Source organism: Petaurus breviceps, unplaced genomic scaffold (assembly GCF_028583685.1).
Source record: "Petaurus breviceps papuanus isolate PSGF00001 unplaced genomic scaffold, PetGlider_PUasm1.0 84966, whole genome shotgun sequence".
In the NCBI taxonomy this organism is placed as follows: domain Eukaryota; kingdom Metazoa; phylum Chordata; class Mammalia; order Diprotodontia; family Petauridae; genus Petaurus; species Petaurus breviceps.
Window position 1 is genome coordinate 1 of NW_027186684.1, and position 11914 is coordinate 11914.

At 40.2% G+C, this 11914-nt stretch overlaps 1 protein-coding gene across 1 annotated transcript; it reads left to right on the plus strand.

The window, feature by feature from the left end:
- Window positions 1-1005: 1005 nt before the first annotated feature.
- On the plus strand, window positions 1006-7501 carry LOC138176313 (uncharacterized). The gene is made up of 2 exons (XM_069107108.1): window positions 1006-1293; window positions 5343-7501. The coding sequence occupies exon 2, from the start codon at window positions 5610-5612 to the stop codon at window positions 6678-6680; it is 1071 nt and encodes a 356-aa protein (XP_068963209.1). The 5' UTR covers window positions 1006-1293; window positions 5343-5609; the 3' UTR covers window positions 6681-7501.
- Window positions 7502-11914: the final 4413 nt, after the last annotated feature.

Sequence of the window (11914 nt, forward strand, 5' to 3'; positions counted from 1 at the left end):
GTATCCCCAACTATCACAATACAGAGCCCCATAGCAATAGCCACAGCGAATTCCATAAAGAAAAATCAATTGTTGTGAACAACTTGCCTCTTCCCATCTCATACAGGTGTCCAGTCGCTGAGACATGTTCGGATGTGGTCCTGTCATGCTCTGGAGGGTCTCCTCTCAGGGAGACTGGAATGCATGGGACTGCAGAGCACTAGTAGCGCTAGATTTGCTTCTCCAGTTTGGGGCACTTGTAGAGCCCCTTCTCTGTTATAAACCTCTGACAAAACAGACCTTAATACAATTCTAGTTTGCTGTTACAATAACCAGATCACGTTGTGGGAGCTAGCTCAAACCTTAACAGTACTAATACAAAAATCAGTAGACCAGAGAATTTACATTTTTAGGTTGGCAAATTCAAGAAAGAACTGAAAAATTAAAAAAAAAAACATTCTGAACCCAACTTTTATATTTGGCATAATTACCTAATGCTACCTTTTCTTTATTACCTAATATTATCTATACTATACCTATACTTACGTAATCTCATTATATCTATTTATTAAAACCAATTGAGAAGTTTTCAATCTAGCTATTTTCTTTTAGCTGCTTATTACCTGCCTTCCCCCACCCCCCTAAAAATATTAGGAGGACAAGATTCTGCTTAGGAAGTATTAACAGAACACCATTTTTAAAATAAGATCGTAATGACCCCTGATACACAACTAAATTCATTTAAAAGTTGCTAAAATAATATCAATTGTAACATAAAATTCTAGGATATCTGATGGAGCCACAGGTGTGAGAGACACTGTGGCAGTCACAAGATGCCGGAGGGGGTGCATGTGACCTCTGAGAGGCAGAAGCATGGAGATGTGGAGGCCGACTCTGCCGGGCTGAAAGGGCTGACATGGCATTGAGCGCAGGGCCGTGGGAGCCGACTCTGCCAGGTTGGGAAAGGCCGACGTGGCATTGAACGTGCCTTATCAACACGGACTCCTCTTAACACATACTCCTTTGCCCTGAACTCGGGAGAGTGCACGATTGGCTCCCACATGGCATGTGACAGTAAGAAGAATGATAAGAATATTAGGGAAAAAGCAAGGGGAGGCTCCCCCTCTTTCTCTTTCTCTCTGTCCCGCTCTCTCTGTCCCACGGTTCCACTCTGCTGTGTTTTGATGGCCACACTGTTAAGATGTAACTGAATAAAGAGCAGCCTCGCTTGGCAACCTCCGTGTCCTTGGGTGTTCTGTGGGGGTGTTCTTCTTGGAGACAAGAAGCCGGAGACGTCCGAAGACCGGGTATGAGGTAAGACAAGGCCGGACCTGGGAAGAGGCCAGCAGCTGGCGCTCGACCAGGGACCTATATAAGGACTTGTATAAAGGGACCTATACAGGGACTGATATAAGGGCCTTGTTCGGAAGACCCCCACAGCCTTACTTAAGCTTAGAAGCCTTAAGTAGGAAGCCGGAGGGAATAAAAGACAACATGGGTCAGGCGTTGCACCTCCCAGTTGTCAAACCCACTGACATAGAAGTTTATGCGAGGCAGATTTATAACCTAGTAAAGAACAAGGGGATAAAAGTGAAACAAAAGGATTGCCAAAGATTTGTAGAAATTATCTGGAGAACATCCCCTTGGGTGGAATATACTGGCCTAGATATGCAGAGATGGGTTGTGATTGGGAACCAGTTAGCATCCTATGATAAGGACAATCCAGGACAGATTAGGGACTTAGATTTCATGATTTACAGTCTGGTAAAAGCGTCCATTTATGGACCTATCCCCCCGATCAACGTACCCCAAGCATCTCAGATGGGGGAGTCTCTCCTAGGAGAAAGTACTAGTTCTAGTGAAGAGGAGGCAGAAGATTTGGTACGTGATAGTATCACTGAGAAGAGGGCTAAAAAGCTACAAAAGAGGGATTGAAGGGAGTGCCAGAAATTTACCCACCATTAGATACTTTCTAACAGTACAGAAAGGAAGAAGAGACAAAACAGGTCGAGCCGACCAAACAGGAGAGAAAAATACAGCCTCCTGATAAGGGTGAGAAAGTACAGCCCCCTGATAAAAAAGAGAACAAACTTTGTAAACAAGTGGAGGCGCTCACAACAGCCTTAGAGAACTTACAATGTGAGCTGCGTCCTCCCCCAGTGCCCAGTCCTCCGCCTCCGCCTCCGCTTCAGTTCCCATCCTTTCCTGGGGGGGACGGCGTGATACTGACACCTAGCGGGCGTACTAGCCCTAACCTAGTGACCGCTTCTTTGGAAGAGGCTGTTTTAACTGGGGAGGACTTGACTGAATGGGACCTGGTCCTAATGCCTGTTAATTTGAATGATCCTGGTCGGGAGTACACTCCCTTACCTTTCAAGTTGTTAAAAGACCTGAAGCAGGCTTGTACTGATTACTGACCGAATTCACCCTTTGTGATTCAGACTTTGACTAATTGGGTCGCTCACATCACGTGTACCCCTGGAGATTGGGAGGCTTTAGCTACTGCATGCCTTACAGGTCAGGCTTTGATATGGAAAGCCGAGTGGCACAAGGAATGTAAGTGCTTTATTCAGCGCCATGCTGTGCCCGATCCAGAGGAAGCACCACTCGAATGGGAATTACAAAGAGAATGTTGGAGTTACTGGAGTAGGAGGACCACAGTTTGCTGAAAAGTCAAAACAATTCTTACAGTGGGCAGTAGAGGATAAAGAAGGAATCTTTCGACCATTAGTTATAACAGGGCTGTTCTCTTCCCTCTGGGGACGGGACATTATGGAAGGAATGGGAATTTACCTGCAATCAAACTAGTTGGGGCCACTGCTATGTTAGCACTGCCCAAATTGAAATGGCTCCCGCATAAATATTGCTGGGTGGAGCAGTGGCCCCTATCAATAGAAAAGCTAACAGCCTTACACCATATAGTGGAGGAGCAATTACAGGCTGAACATATAGAACCTTCATTCAGCCCGTATAATTCCCCTGTGTTTGTTATAAAGAAAAGGAGTGGCCAGTAGAGAATGCTCACTGATTTGAGAAAGATTAATGACCTTTTACAACCTATGGGAGCACTTCAACCTGGATTACCTTTACCTAATATGGTTCCAGAAGGATATAGAGTAATGATTATAGACATAAAAGATTGTTTTTATTCTATTCCTCTACATCAAGAGGATAGAGAACAATTTGCCTTTACTGTTCCTTCAATTAATTTTCAGTCACCTGCCAGGAGGTATCAGTGGAAGGTATTACCACAAGGCATGGCAAACAGCCCCACCTTATGCCAATGGTTTGTAGATCAGATTCTGCAACCTATAAGGTTGGGACATCCAGAAGTTGTCATTATACATTACATGGATGACATATTATTGGCTACAGAAAAACAGGAAAAGCTACAAGCAGTTTTAAAGGAAGTATTAGAAGCCTTGTCTGAACAAGGGCTAATAGTAGCCCCAGAAAAAATACAGTCAGAGCCTCCTTTTAAATATTTGGGATATGTTTTAACTGATGTTGTGGTGAGGAAAGAGGCCCCAGAGATACAGCCCCCAAAATAGAAGACCCTCAATGATTTCCAATGCTTAGTGGGGAGCATACAGTGGGTTAGAACCACTGTGCCAATTCCTCCATCCGTGATGGCACCTTTATATGATTTGTTAGAAGGAGATTCCAACCTAAAGTCCCCTAGGAATTCGACTCCTGAGGCTTTAACAGCTTTGTCTCAGATCCAGAAAGCCTTTGGAGCCTCCACAGTTAGATTGAGGGCAGGGGAAGAAGTGTATGTTACTTGCCTACAAGATGAACCTCTGTTTGGAGCAACCTTTCAGTCATGGAATTATTGAATGGATATATCCTAAACATAGTGGAAAAATTTTAGTTCCTAAATTAGAACTTATAAAGGAATTTGTCACGGGGGCGATACAAAGAGTTATCATGGTTACTGGATGCCCACCAAAAATATGGATCAAAGGCTTAGTAGAGTCTATCCAGGCAGGGAAGGCTGATGAAGTTTTAGATTTATTGCCATACTGTCTTCAAAGTTCTCCAAAGTTACCTATTTTAGTCCAGGTGTTTCAGCAGTTTGAAGTAACTATGCCACATTGTATTATTAGCAAGATTCCAGTGGATGGCCCTAATGTCTTTACAGATGCCACTAAGCAAGGGAAAGCCAGCATTTATTGCCCACAATTGAGAATGCAGTTAGTGTTGGATACGCCCTTTGATTCCACTCAAAAAAATGAACTATGGGCTATCATAAAAGTTCTAAAGAAATTTCATCCTCCTTTTAATGTAGTAACAGATAGTCTGTATGCCTGTAATGCTATCAAAATGCTACCTGATACTTTTATTAATCAGACAGCATCTAAGATCGGGAAGCTGCTCCTGTTGCCACAAGAACACCTATTTCAGCTGAAGGCACCTATAAACATTATGCACATCCGTTCACATACGGCTGGAGAAGGACCAATATTTGAAGGGAACAAGGTAGCAGATGCTTTACTAGGATCAATATGGATAGGGACTCTTTCTCCCAAGGAAAGAGCTATAGCAGCACATAATAGATTCCATCTGTCTGCACGGTCATTAAGACACCTTTATGGTATATCCCGCCACCAAGCTGCTGATATTGTGAAACGCTGTTTAGCTTGCATACCATGAAGACCACCTCCCTCTCATTCCTCTTTTAATCCTAAAGGAGAAAGACCTAATGAAATCTGGCAAATGGATATTACTCATTGGAAGCAGCAATTAATACACGTAACTGTTGATACACATTCTGGATTCCTTATGGCTTCCATACAGCCTGGAGAAGCAGTTAGGCATGTAATTGCACATATGTTTTATTGCTTTAGTGTGGCTGGAGTTCCACATACTTTGAAAACAGACAATGGTCCCTCCTATACAGCCAAAAGTTTTGCAAAATTTTGTGATGACTTTCAAATTCGCCACATTTGTAGTATTCCATATAATCCCACAGGGCAGGCTATAGTTGAGAGGGCAAATAGAACACTGAAAACAATCCTTCTTAAACAAGAAAAGGGAGAGAAGGATGATGTTGGGGTGAAACCCCAGAGAAAAGTGACACAAACAGCATTACATATGGCAGTGTATACTTATAAAAGTGACACAAACAGCATTACATATGGCAGTGTATACCTATAATTATTTAAAATTGGGGAATGATGACTTAACACCTGCCTTAAAATTTTGGCATCTTATGCCCAAACGAGGTACACTGAGAGCAGGGATGCATATAAAGGAACACAAAGAAAAGGGGAACCGAGTGGTGTGGAAAGATATGAAAGGCCAATGGCATGGCCCAGGGAGGGTTTTAACGTGGGGACCAGGATATGCTTATGTCATTCCAGATGGAGAACCTGAGACAGGAGGATCTTGGGTGCCAGTAAGAACAATCCACAGGTACCAATCCCCAGGACAAGGTGTGCCAGAAAGAGAAACACAAGAAACTCCAGAGAAGGAAGAGGGGACTGAGAGCCAGAAAGCCGAGATGGTGGAAATGGAGAAATCCACAAGAAACAAGTGTTCCAGGATGTGTTGAACTCAAACCACATAACATGTCCACGGGACGATGACGGGCTCGAGATTCTACTCACACGTCCAGCCTGAACATTACTATGTTGGCAATTCCACATGAACAGCAAGGGTTTCCTAATGGTAACCTATCTATCGATCTCTCTGGCTGCAAAGCTGGAGAAATGGACACATGGTCACACATAGTGGCCTGTAGTACAGGACATTCGATTCGGGGGCAGGTGGGAAACATCACAGACATAGAGTTAATCTTTTGGGACAGTCCAGGAAACAAGGCGTGGCAGCAGTTGGCAGCACCTGTCCCTTGCACTAAAGCAGGGAGATGTCATCACGACCTCTGGAAAGTCTGGGCCACCATGAACAAAACTCAGGCATGGGTGACGGTCTGCCAATGCACCACCTCGGACACAAATTGTACTGACAATACATATGAAGTGTGCTATCACATCTTTGCAGATGGGATGAACTATACCCATTCTCACAATGCGACTTGGGACATATTTTTATATAACTTCTTGGGGGAGGTTTGGGCCCTGCAAGGTTATGCCTTTTTAGATTGTTCCAGCATTAAGACTACTAAACTTCAAAGCATTCTGCCTCAATATAAGGTGGAAGTGCATGAGTGTGACTTGAAACAATTGATAAATCAGTACAGCCCAAAGAGAGGTGCACTAATGTTAGTTAAGCAACCCAGGTATGTCATTATGCCAGCAAAGGTTGCAATGCCCTGGGCAGCATCCCCAGGAGAAGCGGCCTGGAAGACTTTGACAGATATGATAAGGAGGGAAAAGCGAGAGGCATTGGACCTTGTGTTTGATGTTGTAAATCTAGCTATTTCCGCCTTTCAAGAATTTCAAATACAGCAGCTATATGACCAAGTGGGATATATAGCTTCACAATTGAAAACCTTTATGGACAAAGAAACAAAAGCATGGGATTTGCAGGCTAGAACAGATAAGGGTATTCAAGGGGAAATATCGGCCTTGAAGGAAGCTATTCTTGCAGTGGGTAATGAAATGGCTCTAGAGGAGGTTTTGCAAGCAATACCCTGCCATTGGAAGTATAAACCCACAATATGTGTTACTCCTGTACCTTTAAACCTTACTGGGTCTAAATTTCCTGCATTATGGGAAAGTATAGAGAAACATTTATAGGGAGCCTTTCTGGCAGCCAATGTATCTGAAGAAATAGAACAATTGACATTCTTAGCCAGAGAAATTCAACAAGTGGCTAATAATTTTACCATACCATCAGGTGGGCCTCAAGATTTAGTAAATTGGATACGTGGTCATTTCACCACTTCATGGCTTACAGGGCTGGGAGCCTCCTTGTTGCAAATGTTACTTATAGTTGTCCTTGGTTGTATTGCACTTCGCTGTGCTTTTTCTATTTTATATGCAAGTCTGCGACATGCTGTCACTATGGCTATTCCCCTTGGCGGTCACCCGCAAAACAAGAAAAGGAAGATGTTGGAGCCACAGGTGTGAGAGACACTGTGGCAGTCACAAGATGCCGGAAGGGGGTGACCTCTGAGGGGCAGAAGCATGGAGATGTGGAGGCCGACTCTGCCGGGCTGAAAGGGCTGACATGGCATTGAGCGCAGGGCCGTGGGAGCCGACTCTGCCAGGCTGGGAAAGGCCAACGTGGCATTGAACGTGCCTTATCAACACGGACTCCTCTTAACACATACTCCTTTGCCCTGAACTCGGGAGAGTGCACGATTGGCTCCCACATGGCATGTGACAGTAAGAAGAATGATAAGAATATTAGGGAAAAAGCAAGGGGAGGCTCCCCCTCTTTCTCTTTCTCTCTGTCCCGCTCTCTCTGTCCCACGGTTCCATTCTGCTGTGTTTTGATGGCCACACTGTTAAGATGTAACTGAATAAAGAGCAGCCTCGCTTGGCAACCTCCGTGTCCTTGGGTGTTCTGTGGGGGTGTTCTTCTTGGAGACAAGAAGCCGGAGACGTCCGAAGACTGGGTATAAGGTAAGACAAGGCTGGAGCTGGGAAGAGCCCAGCAGATATCTTATAGCTGCATCTTACTATAAAAGCTCAAATATGCTCTAGTATTAACCTAATTTGAAACACACTCATGAAAAGAATCATTATACAAAGAATACACAATTCACCTGAAACTTCAGAGAATTTTAATGAGTCTGTTTCTTTTGATACTATTAGAGAGATATTTCAAACAATTTTTACCTGTAAAATTCTTAGTCTGATTTTGAAAATTGTGTCATTTCTTTCACTAAGTGACATTTCCCACCAATCACATTATCATAATGAAAGAATATTACAAGGTGATCTCCTATAAGTTAACCCACCAATTTTAAGGCTTCAAGGTCTCTATTATTTGGGATTCAAATGACAATTCAAAATGGTCCTTCGCTATACTAGCATAGTATTACTTTATAAAAAATCCCCAGTAGGATTAATCATCTTTTGCATTTGCCCTTATCAATGGAATTTGCTATGTGAGGAAAAAGGCAGGACACAGTAGCATTAGTTCTGTTTGGTTTCAGGTATGGGTCATAGGCAGCCAACTGTAGGACAGGATATCATAGCCAGGCTCAGAATTAACCAGGTAGGGAAATGTCTTGTTTAACAAGATGGGGATAGGTCAAGAGAATCCTACCTTCACCTTCGCAAGGTCGTTCTCTCAACTTTCCCACGGACAGACATCCACCTGTGGCAGTCTTCAGACTTAAGGAGCCCCTGGCATTTCTCTTGAATGATGAACCAACAGCCTTATGAAGGGTCAGATATGTATACCTGGACTCAAAACTTAGAATAACAGCAAATTAAAGTCCCATGAGACTCTTCCCCAAGCAGCAAAAATTTACTAATTACAAGTCGGGGCTAGATAACTGTTATTTTTTCTCATAGATTAGCCTCAAAATCTCACCTAGAAATTTTCATTTATTCATCAATTCCATCTGTTTACAACTATCGTTTACAAATGTCACCTGTACATCTATTCACAACTATCATCCCCTCTTTGGTTGTCAGATAAAGCCAAAGGACACATTTCTAGAATACAATGAGATGACACCTCCATGTAGACAAGCGAGTCATATCAGTTTCGTTGGTGAAAGCTCTATGATATCAGAGCAGTTACACAGACCCAAGAGACCTGTTTAACCTTGCATTGCTGTTTCTACTCCTTCACCAAAAGTTGATATACAGGAAATAGTTTCAAAAGAAAAGCATCAAAAGATACAATTACACGAGTCTTCAAATGATCCCAAATGACCAAAAAAATCATATAACAAATGAATATGTTTACAATGAAATAGTATTCCGATTGAAAAGAATAAATTTGTTTTCACCGTTTCTCTAAGCCTTCCTGTATTTAAAACATCACAAATCAGGCGATAATGCAATTAAATACCTGTCAAACTTATTAATCCATAAAGTACTTTATCTGGCATTTTCATGCTAATCATAGTAGTTTTATGCAGTGCCTACCACATGCCAAACTTTATCTATGTCTTGAAAGTTGCTTGTCTGTTTTTAGCAATACTTTAAAAGGTTTAGTCTATAATTTCTCAATTCTGTTAACATGCCACACCAATAAGAGAAAAAAAGTACCTATAAATGCGATATCATTGTGTTCAGTTGTATTCCTACAAGTCTGAACACTACAGCGCTCATCCTTTACACAAGCCGGGCATTGTGCTAGGTACATCATAACTGTGTTTTTCCCAACAACCCTGGGAAATAAGTGTAAATATTTATTAGCCCATTGTACATACCAAAACACATTAAATTCTTCTAATTTCCTACATCAAAAATTTCCACTCAATCAATTATTTCTAATGACTACTGGACAGTACTTAAATCTCAAATTTTTTTACAAGGGTCCATTGTCTTTAGTTAGCTCATGTTCAAAAATTCATGGTGACTCGCCCAACTTCCCATTACTGTTTTTTTTATTTCTTTGAATTACCCCAAGAGCCAAACCAAATCCTTTCAATTTTCTAAATGACTAAGCCTTTAGCATAACTATTGAAACCAGAGCAAGGAAACAATCTATTTCCTACCAATCAGTTCATATTTGTCAAATTTCTACTTGTTTTGTGATGTTATACTGATTGGGGTAAGGAGACATGCAGCAAATGTCAAAGGGGCATTGCTTTAAAAATTCCCAAATCTTTTCTATTTCTGTGGGATTAAGACCCTCTCCAAAATTTCCTTTTACAAACTCCAAAACCCTTTACTTCCAAAGCCTGAATTGAATTCTATCTTCAATAATTCTTCCCTTAACTTATTATAGCCTCATTTAGACAATTTGGGACTAAACAAATTTCAACACGAGTTTTACTGTGTTATAATTTATCTAAAAACAGATTTAAACTGCAGTAATATCCTTAAATGTCATTTGCTTCCAGTATTTTTTTGGGGGGGGGGGAGGCGGCACAGTACTTTGGGATCCAGCTTCAATCTGGGAGCCCTAATCAGGACTTCCCTGGTGACATTTGGTTGGTTGTTTAAAGACAGTAAACAACAGAAGGGTAAATGAACTCCACTTCTACCCATTTTTCTTCTTTTCTGAAGATGATCTAATTTGTTTTACTCTGCCTTCTAATAGAAAAAATTCCTTTCTGCAATAAACGAACCCAACTTTAAGTACAGCTCTTATATATATTTTATATAGATCATATACATATATTATATGCTTTATAGATATAAATATATATTATGTACAAATATAGAATACAATTCTATATATTATATAAAATATAATTGTATATATAATTATAATATAAATCAAGTATATAATATATACCTTTATTCTACACTAAAACTGAAAGCAATTTCACAGAATGATTCCCCAAAACTTGAAACTTAGAAATTGGCTAACTGAAACGTCTTCTGGCTTAGTAAAAGTGTTTCTTTTTAAATTTTGAGTTGTGAAATTATTTAAGCTTGCATGAGTTTTAATTTAATTTCTCCAATACTGTTTCCAAAGATTTTTTCTTATTTTAACACTTCCCTGAATTTCTATTCCACTGAATCTCTCCTGAACATATCTCATGACTAATAATACAATTCTTAAAATCCAAACTACAGCTTTAAATCAATCCTTAGTTATTTAAAGGTTCCATTGATCCGCGAATATTTTATTTTCATTAAATTCTATAGGTTGAACGTATCCCATAAGTTCATCAAAATACTTGACAAAGAAATTAAAACTATAATTTAGAAATAAAAGAATTTAATTATTCTCTTTTCACAAATTTGGTTTCCAATCAGTTTTTCTATCCCCGTTTTCAATTAATTTCTGTATTTGTCTTTCATCTCAGCAATCTCCAACATGGCCAGTGTGGAAACAGAGAAAAAAGAGATTTGTCCTCTTTTCAGGATTTTTTTAAATTAATTTTCTTACAGCCTGTTTCATTTGGTTGATCACACCAAAAGAAAAGGCATAGGTAAAACACAGGTTAGCTCTGTGTTAGCATGAAGTACAAACGTTAAAGCACAGAAAAAAAAACACACTTATTTCCCATTCTCTTAAAGATTTTCCTAGTTGGAGAAGGCCCCTTTCTATCCAAAGTAAAGAACCTACTATACCTAAACTTAGTTTCCTCATTTACAAAATGAACACACACAGAGAAGACATAATAAGAGACTATTAAACCAGGCTGGAACTTCTGTTCTTCTCTAAGAGATTTTGAAGTCAAGATCTTAATGTGTCTCCTCTATTAAGCATTGAACTCATGACCATCTTGTAACTGGGGTCCTGCTATCAGCTGAACAGAATTATTTTGTTTCCTAATTAGTTTTAATTTTTTTCCTAATTAATGTTTTAAGAATCTCACCCCCAAAAAATTTAATTTAGTGACAATGCAAAATTGCTTTAGCCTAATTTGCCAACAGGATTCACCCACTTAAAATGCACTTTTTACTTAGACTAAGTCACTAATAGAAGAGAGAGTTAAAGTTCCATTCCTCTAGACTTTTTGTCAAAGTATTATCACAAGAAGAAAAACTGAGAATGGTGAAGAATTCAGCAAGATCAATAGTTCATTTGTTCTAAGCTGATATTGGAAGACTGTTCAATAAAATTCCCTAACTTTCTAAGTGATCAAAAGTTTCATGCTTTGGCCAAAACCATCCCCTAAACTCTTTGTATTCTCAAACTAAATTTTAAACAGTTTTATAGGTTTTTTTTTGTTTTCTTTTGTTTTTTGTTTTTGTTTTTTGCTTTTTGTAGGGGGGAAGGTAGGGCAATTGGAGTTAAGTGACTAGGCCAAAGTCATACAGATAATTTTTGTGGTAAGTGTCTGTGTCTGCGGCCAGATTTAAACTAAGGTCCTCCTGACTCCAGGGCCAGTGATCTATTCACTGTGCCCAAGAACTCTTTCTTTAGACATCCCCAGACAGGG

Coding starts and splice junctions, on each gene's coding strand:
- LOC138176313 (XM_069107108.1), top strand. CDS start 5,610: ATGTTGGCAATTCCACATGAACAGCAAGGGTTTCCTAATGGTAACCTA.